Source organism: Branchiostoma belcheri, unplaced genomic scaffold (genome assembly GCF_001625305.1).
Source record: "Branchiostoma belcheri isolate BF01 breed outbred unplaced genomic scaffold, Haploidv18h27 scaffold24, whole genome shotgun sequence".
Lineage (NCBI taxonomy): Eukaryota > Metazoa > Chordata > Leptocardii > Amphioxiformes > Branchiostomatidae > Branchiostoma > Branchiostoma belcheri.
In genome coordinates this window covers 2,558,769-2,578,432 of record NW_017803843.1, presented here as the reverse complement: position 1 = coordinate 2,578,432, position 19,664 = coordinate 2,558,769, and the positions used below count along the sequence as shown (strand labels likewise).

The 19,664-nt window shown below is 44.5% G+C and overlaps 1 protein-coding gene and 1 pseudogene across 1 annotated transcript; one reads left to right on the top strand and one right to left on the bottom strand.

The window, feature by feature from the left end:
• Positions 1-348: 348 nt before the first annotated feature.
• Positions 349-18,276, bottom strand: LOC109470977 (homeobox protein OTX2-B-like). The gene is made up of 5 exons (XM_019770092.1): positions 18,250-18,276; positions 17,970-18,040; positions 8,417-8,571; positions 5,716-5,885; positions 349-2,364 (listed from the first exon to the last, which is right to left on the bottom strand). Exons 3-5 carry the CDS (start codon positions 8,547-8,549, stop codon positions 1,699-1,701), a joined length of 969 nt encoding a protein of 322 aa, XP_019625651.1. The 5' UTR covers positions 8,550-8,571; positions 17,970-18,040; positions 18,250-18,276; the 3' UTR covers positions 349-1,698.
• Positions 17,975-19,353, top strand: LOC109470943 (annotated as a pseudogene).
• The last annotated feature ends 311 nt before the right edge of the window (positions 19,354-19,664 follow it).

Sequence of the window (19,664 nt, the reverse complement as noted above, 5' to 3'; positions counted from 1 at the left end):
TGATTGTTGTTATTCGTGTGTTTTTTCTGTACGTTTAGTTGTCAATCCCTGTCGTGAGACTATCGGTCTGCTATTTGTACTAGTTACTTTTGTTACAGAATCTAAAAGATTCTGTTGAATCCGTACTCATTATAAAGCCCCTAGGCATAAGCGGCCGGATAAAGTAACTTCGTAACTAAATCCTCGTTACTGGTAAACTTTTTCACTTGTTCAGAACTAGTTCTTTTAAAAATGCCTTGCGAATTAAAATTTAAAAATGGCTTGCGAACCTTAAAAAATGCGATCGTTAAAAAATTAACAAAAAATTACTGATATAACGTTATGGACACAGACACATCAAACTGAAAGTGTGTTGTTCCATTGATTTAATACAACCAGCTAGAACGACTTTACAATGAAATCTGACGTCGTGCAATGTACTCACATACACACATATGGTTGAAACGCCGTCACTATCAGAAAATGATATGGATACAGTTTTCACATTTGTTCCATGACGGGGCTGTACAGTCCAGTATCCGACAACCCGGTAATGTCACAACTCTTCACAACACAGTCAGTCAACCCACAACGCCAATCTAAACAGCACGATTAATACATGTTTACATCTCTTCCATACTTGATCATGTTGCCCAGAATGGGCACATGTGGCAAATACAACGTCAATATCTCTGCACGTCTAGCCACCGTTACGACTAACTACAGCAGACTGACTAGTTCTTCACTGGGTTTCGGCGTCCCGCGTCGGTTGTGCTTTCAAACGTTCTTAACACTGACGTAGGGTGGCAGTAGCCTATGTATTGACATGAACGACGAACACAAATACATCATATTTACATCTGCCAGAACACTTTAAAAGAACAATCTTTCGACGAGTTTCACATAACTTTCGAGAAACTCCGGAACCCTCTAAATATTCAGTAAAATATCTCATCCACGCGTTCATCCTAAAACATTTAGTTCCTTGGTGTGGTCGACTTTATCATGCTAAGCTAGTCACTGTGCGGTAATAGTAACTACAGGTTTTATTTGCGATGAACCATTAAGGCTGAGGATCCCGTCTAATAACTGAACTAACGGGCATGGGTTTGTTGTCATGGCCGCTCTCCACATGGTTAGAGAATAAAACTCAAGCACGTTGGGAAACTATTATGTACAGAATATTGCAACTACCAACGTACATGTTTATAGGTAGAAGCGATGAAGACTCTACAATTCGATACCTTTCTTTGACATGGTCTTACAATCAACAGAGTTTTCGCTATTCTTAATAGGACACACAGAAGATACTAGTTAGCTGTACATACAGTGTGTTTCTTTCTGTCAAGTTTCTTGCAAGTGTAAACCCTGTTTGATACTGTTTGAACCTCTATCACAGCCTAAACATTCACTGACTGATCTCAAACTCGTTGGCTACAAATAAATAAAATTCAAATAAGAGAACCTTTCAATGTACCATCTTCTTCACAATAAATACTGGTGAAGTCAGTTCAAAATCTCGGTTCAGGTAAGGTCCGACGTCAACTTCCTTCCACAGATAGACGCCCTATTTAAAACGGACAGAGACATGGTCTGTACATGGATGGAACGCTGCTACACGCTAGCATGATGAGGGGACGTCTGTCGGCTGAACGAAGAGACACGGGTACTACAGTAGCAGTCCTGCTGATTGCCATGTTCCCGCGGCTCCAGTCGACTTCACAGAACCTGGAATTTGTGCCACGCCGAGGTCTGGTCGTGTTTGGTGTAGTCGACGCAGTCGGGCTGTGTGCTCATGTTGAGGGGGGACCCGTGGCCCATGGAGGAGGGGGACAGTTGAGGGGTGTGAGACATGGAGTGCGCGGACATATTAGCCGAACTCATCTGGTTGAGAGAAGTGACGGGCGGAAGCTGGTGTGTGGGCGCCATGGGGCTCAGGTAGGACGAGCAGTCCGCCATGCCGCCGAAGTAGGACGTGGCGGAGTACGTGGTCGGTGGGTAGGGTGCCGGGGAGTAGGTCTGAGCGTGCGCCGTGTACCCGCCGTGGTTGTAGGCGTTGTAGGATGAACGCTGCATGCAGGAAGGCGCGGACGTGACGGTGGACGTGCAGGAGCCGAGGTCCGAGGTGACCGAGGGTGCGGACGCGGGCGACCAGATGGAGCTGGTAGACACCGTGGCGGTGGGACTGGCGTTGTTGTTCCCGATGGACACGGCGACCGGCACGGGCGTGGAGCTGACGGAACTGTCGCTGCAGCTGGGTGACTCGGACGTGGGCGCCTGTTCCTCCGTACTGGCAGGCGGGGGAGATGCCGACTTCTTCTTGGGACGAGGTTTGGCCTGGCCCGCCTGCTGCCTGCACTTGGCTCTTCTGTTCTTGAACCACACCTGCACAGACACACGGAGCGAAAGAGTTTTTAATATAATATCGATGAAAATCAGATTTAACGTTATAGGTTTAAGCATTTTGTCCATGAACACAGAAAACCGCACCTGTCACCCGTTCTAACAAATGCTTTACTTAACTATAACGAATACTTGTAGTTGTCCGGTTATCATCTTGTAATATTGCAATAACACACTTGTTGGCTTTTGCTGACCGTGGAGAACGATGTTGACCGGGCTAAATTGAAGTGCATATACATGTAGAAACCTGGTGATTTCCAAGAACAGGATAAGAATGTGTTAAGTGTGGGGCTTTGTTTGGCAATCACTTCTGTTCTCCTCTCGTGTATCGAATTACAGGATTTCACAACGTTTTACCCGTCGGCACTGACAAATCTGGCAGGGACATTAATCATCCACATCCCCACTACATCAACCTCTTACACATGTATTACAGAACCTCACATAAAGTAACGATACAGCTATATCTGCCTCCCGCCTTAAGAAGTCTACCTGGCGCGTGACGTTTCTACGTCTTCTAGTGTATTATAACGCCATCTAGCGGAGAAATTAGGTAACGCACGTTACGTACGCGTACAAGCCGGTTGTACTTGGAGTTGAAATACTAGTAGGTTTAGCAAACCAGAGCAGAAAACTATGATTGTATATCTTTGTCAACCTTTCTGTCCCTACGGCTTGGTTAATATCAATTCATAATAGCGAAGTTAGTTGGACGGTTTTGCCCTGATCACGATGTTATTTGTACGATAGTATTCAAAGCGCCTCTGCCACCGTGTTACAGAAAAAGCCCAGGGCGGTAAATAAAATGTTACGTCAGTTAAGGTGGTCCCCATTTAGAGTCAATTTTCCCACCCTTGTATGGTTAGTACTCGACACGTGTTAGTCGTAATTTGCAAACAATATCCAGTAATTTGCATGTTATTTTCATTTGGTGGACAGTAAATACCAACAAAGTCCACTTGTCTGACACTGCCCAGATAAGCTGGACACTGCCATTGTGGCCTGCCCACAGGGTGCCCTGAGCCTTGGCAGTGTGAGCAAACCAACGTGTTGGATTTTCAAGAAAATTCCTGATCCTTATCTGGGTAAATGTTTGCCCATCGTATATTGTGTGAAACTCGACCGCGATTTTTTGTGACGAATTTTGTCAGAGCGAAACGGCAGAGACAGGTGCTTTGTGAAGCGCGGTGCGTCACAACACGTTCGCAAACATTTCTACACAAAAACGGATCTTCTCTCTGTCCATTTTCACGCTTTCTCGCCATATTTCCATCAGCACACACACGGCGTGTCGGGAAAACCCCAATACAGGACAGTAAAACCTGTCTTTCTGTGGAATGGAACTGGGCACATAATCATAGAGAAGCGTACCTTTTGAAACCTGCCAATTTCGAAATCTCATTGCATTTGTACAAGGAATAATTCAGATCAATTTAAGGCTAGTGAAAGATCAACAATACTGCCCTAACCGGAAGGCACATACTAATAGTAGAGAATCATCGCGCTCGAAACAAAATCGGACTTTCTTGATTCAATGTATGAGTTTCATTAAAATACGAAAGCAAACGAACGTTAAGTGAAAACTGAATGAAAGACAGTTAATTGATGAGCCCACTCCTTCCTTCAGACAATAGCTGCACACCTGCAGCCCAGATTAAGACGTTATCAGGTTCTGGGCTTTACCGCCAACACAGGACAGTAGACTTGTGCAAACATGTCACGGCTACACGACAAGGGAGGGGGAAACTCCTGTCTTATTACAACACCAGCGCGGATGCCAGCGTATGTTTGTCAGTGTTGAACAAACTGTGTGGAGGGAGTCGTCCTGTGTGTTCAGTGATCATGTTTCTGTGTCAGGAAATATTGTGGTGAGAGCGGGAAGAACATATGGAACAGGAGAGTTGTGTGGGGGACATGCAGTGCCAAGGCTGGAGTCACATCCCGATGGACACCTGCTACGTCCACACATTCTTTTGTTTAGAGAAAAGTACTTTTTGAGTCCATGAAAGATAACAGCGTCGTCGTTACGTTTTGTCGGGACAATGGCAGTGGATCCATTTGGCGAATATTTTATCTACTATCATACCAGGAGGTGTCTTAAACCTCATTGATCGTACTATACAATAAACTATATTTTCTATACCTTCTGGATTACACTACCAAGCATTCAATCTGAACTAATCCAAGGTTGGTTGGTACAATTAGCTTGAGCCAGTTCGGATGTTCCTGCCCCGTACCTGCGGCGCACACCTGTGTACAGGTGAGTCGTGTGCAGGTGTGTGTCCACGGGTGGTTGTGGTTACCTGGTGGACGGGAAAAACTTCCGCTGCCCCGCGGCTTCCGAAAACTTCAGATTAACCTAACTTCCCAGACAATTGTCCCGATTGACTCAGTTTCAAGTAGTTAATTGTGTGTAAGGGTTATCGTAGGTCATGTCCGGACACTTGGTACCGTTTTGTCCAGTAGTATAGTTTGTAGCGAACTGGGCATTAAGACACATGTCTGTTGTAATCTGTGAACGTTATCACTGTAAGCCTTTTATCGCCCGGTGGACACCAAATGTAGCTATGCAGGTAAATTGATTACACCAATATTGGTACATTAACTCCTCGTAAATAACACACACTTTCTGATAAGGATGCAAATGACGTCGGTGTGCTTATGGCACCCCATGGTAAATTATGTCACTCTCCTAACACCAATCTCCATATTACAGCGTCAAATAGAGATTTTATCTTTCGATGGGAAAATTACATCGCGGAAGGATGTTCTTTATACTTTATAGACAATGGTTTGATTGAAAGATGGTAAACATGGGTTATGGACGGACCGGGTCACAGGTAACAGGGGCCGTAGACGTTTACAGAAAAAATGGTTCACTATTGAAAAAAAAGATCTGGAGAATCGTTTAAAGAAATGATGCTACCTGAAGAATTACTAAGAACCTTTTGCTCAGTTTTCAGAAACACGCCAAATCATATTTGCCAAAGCGACATTTGTACTGATGTGCTTATACAGATTGCTTTCTGTGACCTACATGTACTAGTATATTCAGCGTGATATATATTCTGTTTCTAACATTTATTACATTCTACAAAATGTGCTAATTATATAGATAAGTACTACAAGAATTTGATATATACAGGAATGCATGTGATAATATTCACTTATACACCGTCACTGTAACTAGTACTTGCACTAGAAACACGACTGAATTTGTGTTCTTTGATGCTTGTTTTCAGCAGAAACTGGGGAATTCAAAATGTACCAGGAATCCGAGACACTCATTCAAATCCATAATCATTAGACACATGACTATGACTAGACTCTTACCTGTACTCTAGACTCCGGAAGGTTGATCTTGAGCGCCACTTCTTCCCGCATGAAGATGTCGGGATATCGCGTCTTGGCAAACAGCGCCTCTAGCACGTCCAGCTGAGCCCGTGTGAACGTCGTGCGCTCCCGGCGCTGCTTCCGGGGAGGAGGCGGACACTGGCCCGTCACTGTGGGGACAAGCGCACGGTCAGAATGGGGAATACATTTGTAGGCAAACTGAAGTACATGTAGAACATGTTCCGCGGAATGCTACTACCTTTTTGCACACAATAAGTATAAATAAGCATCTAAAACAAGGATTGCGTTGTCGTTTTGGTAACTGTGTGAAACCTTACTTCACGGTGACCACAGAATCAGCGGCGGTCAGAACAGGTTATAAACAAACCACGAAAATCAGTTTGCCAATTACCACTACATTGCCAAATATACAAGTAAAGTAAACAAATGTTGTACAGCGCCGAAAAGTTTGAAAGTGGTCTCTATAAATGGGAAACAGAAATGTCGTTATATTCCATGGCCATTATACAGAAAATGCCTGCACTTATTTCTTTTCTTTCCCTTTTCTATTACATGTAGAGAATAAGTATGCAATTATCGCAGCCGAGTGGCTTTTGATTGGGGCCATTCATTGCACCTGCGGGGGCAATGAAAACGGCGTGAAATCACTAATCAAGTTCACCGTGGGCGCGCATTGAGGACTTCACACAACACTGAATACCAAATGAGCTCTGGGTATTCACATTACAACACACTACAGTCTACAGACAGTACATCCACGGTTTGATTGACATCTGCCACACCGGGAGGCGAACTTTTAATTATACTGTCAAGAATTACAAAAAAAACGAACAAGAACATTTTTATACAGCAAAAATCACATAGCTGTGTGTGGCCCAAACTTTTATCAACACGAGAAAGGGATAAACTGGTTTCAACATGCACTAATTATTAGTGGTAGCTGCGCCCAGCTAATGCTATGTTCTGCTCTGTATCGGAAAATGGAGGATGCCTACCCTTTCGAGGGAATATCCCAATAAAATTAGCACTGAATGAAGTCAAGTTAATCATAGCATTGTTTCCCACTTCCCATTCTAGTCACATTTCCTTCACACTGGGGATAATTAGGACTAATTTTGTTCTACTGTCCAGAAAACAAAAACAACTGAGCAGATGGGAGGGGGAAGACGAAGAAAGCCTTATAAAACTATCAGCGGGCACACGCGAAGTGCTAATATTTTCATTAGTGTTTGTCATTGCGGATTATTTTCCCATCAGTAACAAGTTGTAGAACATAGATGGACCTGAACACTACGTGACTGGGTCAACTGCGCGACATGGAAAATTAATTTCACCTGCAGCAAACAGCGCTTGTTCCAGATCAGAACCATAACAAAGCCTGAGTGGTGGAATTACTCCGCCAATTTTTGTATGTTTTTACTGCAATTTCGACCACTCAGTGAAGAAAACAAGACGCTTTCAAGTCCTGTTTCTGCAGATCAAAGAAGCGCGTGTCCCTATTGTTAGCAAAGTGAACAGTACGTCAAGCGTATTTGTGTTGTCCATTCCGAAGATTATAAAATAAACTCGAAAATGGGACAACGTGGTTTTAGAAGATTGACGTTTTTGTTCCTCTAAAAATGTTTGTATTTGCATTTCAACTAACAAGCAAGAAGTAAACAGCTGAAAATCAAGTTGTTTGCATGATTTGTGGCACAGTTAGTCGCACAGTTACATCTATACATGTTTTACCTTCGTTTTTTTCCACATTCATTAAATTAACGTCTTATTTTGAACACTGAGCACTAACGTGTACTATAGACGGGGTAAATGTCTTCAACAAATGAACTCCTCGAGTTGGGCGGGAAAAAAGCAAGAATGACGCGAAAACACGGAATCACCTTCCTACGCGCATTTACTATAATCAGCTGGTTGTTGTTTAGTTCCGGCTTTAAATGAGTGCACATGGTAACAGCTTTACGGGTCGTCTTGATGCAGGCTCGAAATTCTGTATGCTTTGGTTTTTACAGCGTGTACATTTTCCCCGAACCAAAGATCCCATTGATGTAAAACCGTGAACATTTCAAACAAAATTTGTCCGAAAAAGACCAAGAACACAGGTCGTGAGAATGTTATCACAAAAAATCTACGGCACCATCGACCTTTAGTCACTTGACGTTGCGACCATTTTTAGGGACCACAAAAAGCGAAAATCACTCTAAATCAACCATAAGCTACGAACCACGCGCACGGGTGAAGTAAATGCAATGTCCAAATGAACACCTCAGGAAGTAATAGTTGGCATTACAGGTTGATCAACAAATACAGGTTTATCTGATACCAGCAGATTACAATTTGTTAAAAGATTATTACACGACAGAAATTGTGTTGGAGGTTTCGATGTATGAACTCGGGATAGGAAGTTTCACGACAAGATAACTGTTAGTTTTTAACATCCTGATTTTCGGATCCCATGGGTCAACACCTACTATGTCCGGACACCTTTACACGATGGATTACTCTACCTAACTCTACCTGGCATGTATCATACAATATCAAACTTTCGCATTTTTTTTGTACACAAATACTAACTTACATAGTAGTTCTTCACAGTCTATACGAATTAAGTATTAGGAAGTGTTCTGAGCACTTACTACAACGACAGAAGCTAAGCTCTACAGTACATAGTAAGACGGCTCACCTGTGTAAGCGCTGGTCGGGTTGTAGTACTGGCTGACCCCGACCCCCGGGTGGTGGTGGTGTGTCATCAGGTCGATACTCGGGTTAGACAGACTGAGTCCGTTCATACCGTACGGTGACTTCATGTACGCCATCTTGATTCCAACTGTCGATGATCTACAAGTGGAAAACACGGGATGTTGTAGGTGTGCGCCTGACCAGTGCAGCTCTCTGACCCGGAATGCCGAGCAGGGGAAATGCCCACTTTGTTTTGTACCTCTGCGCCTGCGCAGGTGGGGCTCCTGTGGCCAATCAGAGGCGGTCGTGCTAAAACAATGTTCTTTTTCCAATCTAACACGATCTTTGTCATCAGACAAGCTTTGATTGGGTTTGTATACAGAGTTTGTCAAATAAAGATAACCATCACTTGATGGATTGAGTGAGTGAGTGATGGCGGAAAGTTTTGGTAACGCCTGGGATGAATCGCCCTGTTTGTTTCTGTATTGAATTGGAAAATGACGAAATTGTGTATGAATAATACGAAAACAATGCACTGCAGGAAACAACTGTTTACAGTCCACTCTCTAGGAGTGACTCATCGAGAGAGTATTGTGACACAGTGTCCACTCGTTCCGTGACCAGCTACTCAAGTCAATGAAACATGACAGTAAATGTTAAGGACACACGGATGTAGTGATTTGTGCCGCCGGGCACGCTATCCCTGCCAGCCCGCACCGCACACAAGTCCCTTCAGTACTACTGCATTAGTGTGTTAAATAGCATTAAGCTCACTAAACTATAGGGCGGAGATATTTGGGGCTTTGACACTAATTAGCACAACTTTGGGAGATAATTAATGATCCCCAAATGACCGAGGTGAACCCATGTTTTCTTCTAGAACGCTCTAAAACTTAATTCAATGTGATCGATATGTGTGCGTAAAATAATGTGGATATGTAGTTATCCAAGGCGACGGTTGGGTTGACACTTTTTTTTCGTCCATGAGGACATGAAGGCGTTATGATCCTTCAGACAGTTCTCTCAAAGTGGCTCGCTCTCTTGTTGTCCACTGAGGTGGATTTTGTCGGCTGTTTGTATGTCAAGGGGTCTGCTTAACGCAACGTGTGTCTGATTTATAAACAGTTGTGACACATGAGGACCGGCCGACCGCCAGGACCCGACTGCGCACACAATCGTGGGGTTATAAGCTACTGCCACTCAACGTTAAAAGCAGAGGGCAAAGGAGACAGTGCGGGTAATACGTGTTGTGTGGCGGTATTGTATACTTGTCGCCGCTACTGTTTCGAGGTTGTTGTAAAACACTGGGAACTTGACCGAGGAGAATTCGTTTGAAAGCTGCGAGCACCCGATGTGTCGATGAATGGTCGAGGAAAATGCATGCGCTCCTCCGTTCCTTTTCCCCTTAGACGAACAACTGGCTCTCGGAAGTGTCGGGACAATGCACGGACCACTCCACGGAATAACCACCCCTCCGGGTAATCAGCACCCATTGTTCCCGGTTTTGTCCTGCCCATCTTGTCGCCTAATTATTCCCCTTGATTGGTCGCCTAATTAATTGCACGTTCACACCTTGGACAGACCGAGAGAATTCCAGCCAAGATGCCAGACAAAAACTCCCGGGGAGACTGGGGGGCAAGGGCCAACCGTGGACCCGTCGGGGGGCCGGGCGGGCTGAAAGGCCCACCAAACTGTCGCCCCGCATTAGCCGCGACGTGCAGGGGCCCCATAAAGGAACGGCCCTCACTCCGAGCACAAGGTTTCAGCCGAGACACCCGTGTGTACAATGGGAAACTGTGTCTCTGAATTGTTCGGACATACGAAACGTTATGTGGCCCTGCCGACCCTGACTTGCAAATCAGATTAGACGGAACAGACAAAGCACACGTAATAGTACAGGCACAGATACCGAACAGTCGTCCTTATGCCGAGCGTCTCATCCTATCATAGAGTCAAGAGGAGTATCATAACGGTCCACACAGTCTGTCTAGTCTACCTGCACTCACCATCCACGATAATGAGCTGTACTGTCGACAAGGATGATCGCCCGAACTGGTCAGACTTTCGGTGAAGCAGACCACCGATGTATGTAATCTATGCAACTAAGGTTTCATCATTGCTGCGAATGTGAATAGATGGCCGTTTGGATGACGTTTTTGTGGATATCGCAACTAATACCAGCCATAAATCAGGCTACGGGAACAGTATGTGGCATGTGGGTATCAGGGAACACCGGAAAAACTTCTTTTCTTTCTGCTAACTTGTGATCCTGTTTTCCACCCAATTACTTGTCGCAACGACGCTCTCTCCTTACTGTGAAGGAATAAGTTGCCGTTGAAAGGATAATGAACACGTAGGTCGACACCGGTCAGGTTTATTCACTGTGAATGACCTCCCCACAGACTGTGTCCCCTACCAAAGCTATCTGCCTTTCGGGGTCGTGATCATTCTAATGATTTAGAAATCTTGTTGCGAAATCGGAAATCAATTTGTGAATATAATTGTGTTTGTGGAAGTGCTGACGAATATTTTTTTAACAAAGTTTGAAAGGTTTTTGAACTCCTGAAATTTACTACTTTTTACTTGGCCCGCGTCAACCACTGCCTGAGATATGTCAGCTATCGGGATATCCTCCCGTCGCTCTCTCAGTTTGCTTACAACAGAAATGGCTATCATTGCTGATTTTCCTTGGCAGTTAATCAGGTGATCTACACCGGGGAGCATCCGGAGCGCTAGCCCCTGGTTATCACCTGTACAACCACCTTATATTTTAATCACGTTGACGGCGCGAAAGGAGACCGAAGCCTCTTAGATACAGTATGTGATCCACTCTTTACGTACACAGTTGAACGTTGATGGGAGCGGCCAGGCAAAATACATATGTAACTTAATAAATTAGTTGTGCTAGAAAAAATAGTAAGAGAGCGGGTTTAAACGGGTTTGCCAATGGTTCGTACATTACTTGTGCTATGTACCAACATAATGTTCCAGTGCTTGTCTGAAGTGCCTAGCTTCTGTCTTGACCCATCGGCCCGACATGCATTTCTAGCTTCTGCCAAGAGTGTTGATGACAAACTCAAAGAATTGGGAAAATGCATTTTTATGAGATTTACCCAAAATAGATGACCTCCGACAACTTCAAACTGTCGCCTTTGTATGGTTGCCAAAAACGTGCATCAGGAATTTGGGCACCAACTTTTGGTCAACAAAAGGGCTTCCATTTAACAACGTTTGAACATATTTCCAAAGGAAAAGTCAGCGAAAGACAGTTGCCATTACGAAATTCTGAATCCGTCAAGTTCGTTGATATGAAGACACTTTTCATTTTTTTGTTCTGTGTGCTGTCCCTCTGGCGTTAGATTCTCTTTGAATCAGCTATCACTGTAAAGGTATGCTAGCCGAACTGTGATATATCTACCTTTCTGCCAGACCGCGCGACTTCTCCCACCATTGTCAGTCTCCAACACGGGGAGAAGCACGTCCAAGTGTAGGCCAATCACTTGTCAGTCCCCCACGTTTGTGTGTTTACTGGAAATTCAATCCTCTGGTGATTATAGAATTATGCATATAACTTGGGAAGGGAAGAACTCAGCTTCTAGCAAAGCAAAAGCATCACACTGGCGATAGAAGTCTTGGCTCTGAGTCTGACAACGATTTTGAGACGGTGTTTCGCTTGCCAAACTTTCCCCAGAATTTGATAAATGCACCAGTTTTAAAAGTATACGTTAGTATAAATCGTAACGTCGTTTTTGCTACGATGGAGTGGGCGTAGCGAGCGGCCCGCTATCGCTGCACGCCCGTCACAATCCATTTTGAGACACATCCCGCTATCGGCCGTTCCAACACCGAGCGGTCGCGCGCCACTGTTACGATATAATAACCCCATCGTTTTTCCCGAATTGGAAATTGATTAGAACATACTGAATATTTCCGTCCAGTCCATTTCTCGTGTGAGCACTCAGCGGCGGGCCCCCGGACGTACCCCATGCCAGGCGTGTAATCGCAGATAATTTGCCCGCATTGTGCGGTCGGTACTGCCGCGCAACACAAACCTATCGCACTGGAAACATCCGCGATCGCGCGCCCGATAACGGCGCCAATCCTGGGCTGTGTGCGTCTGATAGCCGGGAGATTGAAGTGCGCCGGCGAGCGCCGTGAATTTGCGAGACCGCTAATGCAATTTGGAGAATTATCATCCCCCAACACACTGATATGCCACTCAACACAGCCATACAAGAGACGGCTTTCTAACGAGCACGGGGTGAAATAAAATTTCCGTCACTCACGCACAATAGATGTACCTGAACGGCAATTTGCTAATCCCCATAACTCATAGAAATTGAAGGTTAAAGTCTACCCAAACTGTCAGGAAACTATTGACTTTGGTTAATATATCCTGTCACATATGTAGTCTATTGATGGCGCCGGGGTACATAGGCATGTCGCCCGCAACAGAAACTCGTCCTGAATAAAAGACTCTTCTCTGCCAATATTCTTTAAAAAGTGCGGTCTGTAGTAATAGCCACTTTTCTCTATTTCAAAACAATAATGATAGTAATTCAAATAAACACTTTACTAGTATACGCCAATGACTGTTATCATTTTAATAAGTGAAATACAATGGCAAATGATCATACGGCATATCATGTAATCATCATGTTTGTTTTTTGATCATTATATTCCATCACAGCGACACCGACGAAAGTTAGAGATAATCTTGGACATAAAAAGTTGGCATGACCAAAGGTACAGATGAGATACTGCCGTCAAGAACCGCAATGAACACACAGAAACGAGCGTCAGTCAAAATATAGATGGAAGCACTTGAATCAGGAATGTTAAAAATGTCCGATAGAAAATGAACGCGCCAGGGGGCACTTGTTATCAGGAGGAGAATTCAAACTAGTCGTATTGGGGGTCAATGGGGATAATTAACACATATTGGGGGCGCGCCTGGGACGGGCATTAAGAAGACTATTTAGTACAGGTTGCACCATGCAGAATGTAGCTTCGCATTTGTCAACATCAAAACGCCGTATTTCAGTGCATCAAATATCCCCTGTTTGTGAGATTAATTACGGTTATTACAGTCAATGTCAATTTCCAGTGATAGCAACTAAGGACCTTTCTCGGGAAAGTTTGGCGGGACAAAGTTCCGATAGTCGTTCCCGGAACGTTCAATTTCAACCTCGGCCGAATGGCGTTGCAATCAAGGTTGTTTACCAGTAGTGGGGAATAGAATTCTTCTGCTTTTCATTACCCCGAGTTAGGCGATGAAATAAGGGATAAATAAGTGATAAGTTCTCAGGAAACACGAGAAATGGCGTGTCAAGCCTTGTTATGGTGGATGGGGCTGATAATGGCCAGAATTTCCTGGGTGCCGCCCGGGTGTCAGCCAGCCCCGGCCAGGTGCAGCCCGGACTTGCGCAGTAAAAACGCAGTGGCATGGCCTCAAGGTTAGGTGGTTTTAGACTTTTACATCACAGGTTCAGAAACTTTCTGTCAACAGGAGAAGGATTCTTGAAATATTCTCACGGGCCTTTGTTTAAAACGTAGCGAAAAAATCATGACTGAAACCGCCGCAACGGCATGATGAAAAAACAAGATCTTATAGTAGCCCATTATCATGCACGGAACATGCAGTTTATGTTATAGAAATTCAAACTATATCAATTCAAATTTCACTGGTTTCTGATGCAGCCACTGTCCTCCCTTGCCGCCAAATGTAGATCATTTTTCTCTGCCCCACCAATCAGTGTTCGCCGTTTTGTTACACCAATGTTAACAGAATTATCCTATGGTATATTTCTAACAAAAGTCACATCCCATATAGTACATATCCCGCTTCTCAAGGCTTGCCAAGTCCATTTATGCTTTTATAACTTCCGTTAAGATGTACTAATGATGTACTGTGTGTTAACTACTTGCAGACATGGTCGTTGAACGGATGCCTTTTCTCCCTTTTGTTTAAAAGGTAAGCCACGCGGGCATAATCGCAACAACATACTCAAGTCACTGTCTTTCGTCACAACTGTCTTGCTGAAGGCCTTTGAGGCAACCTTAAATTGTTAAATACTTAACAGATGTTCCTGATAACTGTCTCATAAAGCACTGATTGCATGGCCGGAAAGACACAACGAAGAACTGAACGCTGTCGCCTCCGTGGACAGAGGTTGTTAGCCTTATTTCGATTTGATTGTTACGGCAATTTGGGCATAAGTAACCGCTGGGTGTTGATGTAGGCAGTGGGCGCTCCTGCTCCCCCTGCGCGGTGTGCGCATCTCCAGCCCCGCAGCGCTACTGTTTCTGGGCAGCGCGACGTCGTCGTCGGACGGGGAATTACTGACATGAAGTTAGTTAGTCCTCATTGATGTCTGCTGACGGTGGTGCCACAATGGGCAGATTTAGACGTCCATAGCCGTGATGAGAGAAGTGGGATGTTTCCACTCTCAGTTGAGTAGAGCCCGTTCGTACGTGCATAACATGATTACCGGGATGCATGAAACAGAGTTTTGTTCGGCGGGATCAGGGCCGGCGTGACCCCGCGGGTTAGAACCACCGACACCCCATACACAGCGACTCAACAACGAGGACGGGCTTTTGTGAGCCACAAACAAAGTACCCGGTTTATCTGCATTTTCGTGATTGTCCCTGTGCAACTGGAATATAAAGTCTCCTGACTGATGAAAATCTAAATTTTGCCTATGATTTCAACCTGTTCATGTTTCTATTCGGCACAAAAAGAAGCAACGAGTTCTGATCGCACGACTAAGTTGTGAAGAAAACAACACTTCTTCTTTGCTTCCACCATTACGAACTACAATTTCCGACATGATGCAGTTTGTATCATATGCTGCATATTCTTTACTATAATACGCAGGTACTTTCATCTTAAGGACTGATGCGAAACCGTTCAACCTCGGGAAACGAGAAATGTAGCTAGAAGCCCGACTGTGAGCACCAACATTCCTACACACACGTCACCACACACGGCGTGTAATTTCAGCCACAAGAGCAGGAAAGCCCCGTTATTCTTCCCTCGTTTGAGTGCGTGCCCTTGATGTACACATTGGTGTAACATTGCGACCACTACACACGTTCGCAAATAACTACAAAGTGCAAACAAATGAACTTCCAAACGTCAATGTAAAAATGGCGAAAGACCGTCAGAATTCAGTCGGTGGCGAGGTGCGCCGCCATTGCGGTTAAATATATGTCCACACGTTATTTTGTCTAGTTTGTCACAATTTCGCAGCATTAGGTGTATGTCTAGTGCTTATGCTTGTAAACGGCATCACAGAGCCGGCTGCTACTTTATTTGTGAGAGTATTGGATAAAGCAGAATCACAGGTTTAACCTGTTTTTAGTGCGATTTTTTTTTGTATTTTCAGTGCAAGTCATATCATCCGTCTGTGTGGAGCAAATTGTTGATTTGTTCAACGAACAAGTCCCGTGGAGGATGTCCGTTAATCAACAAAGCAGAAATGAGGTAATTACAGTGGTTTATGTTTGTTACCATGTCGCTCTTAAATTCGCCATGTTTACACCAGGGCGGCACTTCACGACAACAACTGAAGGCAAGAAAATTGCAGCGGTTTTCAGACAAACAGTTTCCTCTTTTGCCGTTAAAAATTTTAGATGGAAAGAAGAGTTTGAACTGCCTACACGACACAGCATATATCACACGCTTCATACATTATCATGTGCGACACTGTGGGGAATAGGAACACACCAGGCACTTGTAATGACATCGCCAAATCATGCAACGCACATAAACAGACTGTGTATTTAATTTTCTATTATCCATGAATTGGTTGGTAATGGCGGGTCCCATGTGCAGACAGTGAGAGTCACGCTATACATAGTGCAGGGGATAGTTCTGGTCGCAGGAAATGCTGTTACAGACACAGAAACTGTTTTCACAGTATGGTAAAGCGAAATACAGGGCTCTTCTGACCAGGAAGTGTACATTTGGTCTCCCGCGAGGGTCTCGTCTTTGCTGTTTATTCAAACCCAATTTGCACCAGCATATCGATGCCATAATGTTCCCGCTGCTGGCAATTGAACCAAACAACTTGTTCAGGATATCATTCAATGACTAAAATTGTTTTCTTTTTTTTCGTTTTGTGTAGTAAAAATACATTACGTTGAAATAGTACTATTATGTTGAAATCGTAAATTTGTTACAGGGAAGCTACTCACGAAAGTTATGCATCTTTGCACAGTGAAAGATTGTAATATCACTAGCATAATCGCTGTGCCCATAAAGGCTGGTCTGTTCAAAATTTTTTCGGAACTAATCTGTCTTTGAATAGCTGCATTTAAAGTGTTGGCAGTAGAAAAAACTGAAAATATCAAATGATAACGCATAAATGGTTCGGACGTGCGTATCCAAGTCAGCGCTCTGCTGGCTTATGGGCGGCAATGTTCATGCGCTTTCGTGGCTGTAAATGTGATTCTAATGTGTGTACAATTTCTAACTTACTACACGTTCTGGTTCAGCACAATACACTGAATTTTCAGGTCGGGGATAGTGGACAGAGGCGTGCCGAGAGGCCCCAAAACTCCAGATTATGGAAATCCGAGAAAACCGTCAGCTGGCAGTAGCATTTAGCGGGACTCAATTAACATCTTCTGACCGAGGTTTGCTTTCTAGATTAACTCACAAATCCTTACAAATTTGAAACAGCTACCGGTTCGAGTTGTGCGTTCTGTGAGCAGACTGTACTTCTCCCATATAATGTACACGTTCGTATACGTGTTCCCACTCCCTGGACCAATTGTCAAACAATGGCAAAATAACTGCCTGCAAATACACCACAAACAACAGAACAGATTTCGGGTAATTATCACATTCTTGTAAATTTATCATGTTCATTAACATGAATGGTATAAGGTGTGAACTGTCGTTATTTTTCCACGCCTACTCAATTTGACAACACCACACAGCCCGGTTTCCTGTGTGTTTCTGTGAGGCTTCAGCACGAGTGGGCCGGGGCACAATTTTCGGCCTTGTCTTCTCGCGTGAACCACTTTCTCTCAACCATGAGAACTTCAAATATTATTTCTCTCGTTATTGTGGACCGTGTATGATTCACACTGACATGGGACGATCTCTGCCTCTCAGAAACATGGTGGATGTTGTCATGAAAAGTCAGTATAATGACATGTTCGCGCTGTTCCTGAGAGAGTGCGGATCTCGGACATGAGTGTGGCAAAACAACGTAAGTCGCAGTCGATTCTGCCGACTTGGCCCCACGTTTGTGTGCATGTTTCAGGTCAACTATTCTGCATTTGGATAAACAACCTGTGGGCTGAGGTGACCAGTGTGGCAGGTTGGTCGCATCAACCATCGATATTAGCGACATTGAAAGGTTTTTAGAGTTTTCTGGCCGTGTCCTATATAGGAATGTAACCACAGTGTAAGTTGGCAAAGGGTGCCCGGCGTTTGTCGACCCAGAACGCGCAATTTCGGCCTCTTTTGCTGAGTTTTCATCGTTTTCGGCAGGTTCACCTAAAAACCATCAATCAGGGAAAGACAGGAACAAGGCACCCACCTGCTAGGCGTGAATGAACGGTTCGTGGTCCTGTCAGCGGCAAGTGGACTTTCCTCGGCCGGCAGCGACTCCTGTACAGGGACATAATAGAAGAAATACTCGGTAAGTCACCGGGACTTGGACGGGAACGGACGGCGACACAACTACACATCGCTGTCCTGGACACCACAACACAGTTGAATGGATAATTGAAAGCCTAAGCCAAAGCTAAAACAAGGCTTAACCTTGTAAAAGACGAGCTTTACGTCTTGTAAATGCGAAAATGATTGTGATTGATCACCTTCACACGCTTAGGCTTGGACTGCACTGTGCCAACATAATAGCATTGTGGCTAAGCTCCTCACGCACCGCACCCCCGGACCAATCACCGCTCGCGCCTTTAGAATTCTCTGACAGCCAACAAAACATTGTATCACTCCGCAATTTTAGGGGCCAGCTCAGAGAGGAGCTGCAAAAGTACATTCAGTAATTGGCTTACAGATTGGTAACGTACAGATATCAGCTTGCGTTATTATCATCAACCATTCGATCGTTTCTTGGAAATAACCACGTACACAAAATTTGGTGGCCATTTGCGGAAGAACAGAAGTTACTAAAACTTTCAGGCTGTCGAAAAGGGCCTGTTTACTATTGTGTATGTTGTAGACGTGTCTTCTCTTGGGAAGCGCATGGAATGTCCAACACTACGTGATTGAAGCGGAACATTCCGCATGTTCTTTTGTTTAGTTACTCAAGATGTCAATAACTTCCATGTGAAAGTTTGGTGTTACACCACGCACGTTTTTTTTTTTTTTTTTTTTACAAAGTGGGAAAGATTTCTTTTATTTTCCGGGATAGGAAAGGGGACCAACTGTTATTCAGATGACCGCTTTTCAACCAGGGAGCGGCAAGAATGGAAACCGAGCACAAGTTTCCACAAATCCCCCTCCGTCATAATTTCCATGAGAATAGACCTGGCCTGTTTGCACTTTTCACACAGCAAAATAACATAAAGGGGGCCTTCTCAATGGGGCCAGACCTTCTGTCAGTTTTTCCAGGAGGAAGCGCTCTTCATCTATTTAAGGTCCAATTACAGAGATACCTTGATGTTTGGGAGGTTTCGATGATACTTCTTACTTATCCTCTTGTAGCACAGTTGCTAATGCAATTAAGATACACCATAGAACTACTTCTGACGATTGGAGGATCAAGTCGGCTTACATGCACAGATAGGGCTTCCCTGCACACAGCCAACATTCAGGGGCCGACCCAGGAAAAACCAAATTCCGAGGCCATGGGTGTCAGGGCGGTTTTACTAACTGCACAGAAGCTCATCAAAAGAAGATTGGCAGTGTGTCTTGAAAAAGGGTTTGTTGGGGGCACGGCAGTGGAAAACCACCCTTGAATCGGTGATGGAGGCTTTTTGTCCCGCTACCCGACGTGCAGCATAAATTGAACCCCCACCTAGCAGCAGGGGCGATGGGCGTCCACACAGGACAGCCTACTCCGAGCAAAAAAAGGGAGTAGAGTGGTCGTTGATAATTTTCCTCTTGTGAATGTTTCACGAGAATGCAGAAAATCGTGCTCGCCCCACAAGGCGGAACCAAGTGGACAAATTGGGTCCGCTTATCGCCGACAAAGTCTCCCGGGCATAATGTGAGTTATTTTCCACTAATTGGAATGTAATTAGTTGTTTTGGAAAACATTTTGGCAATT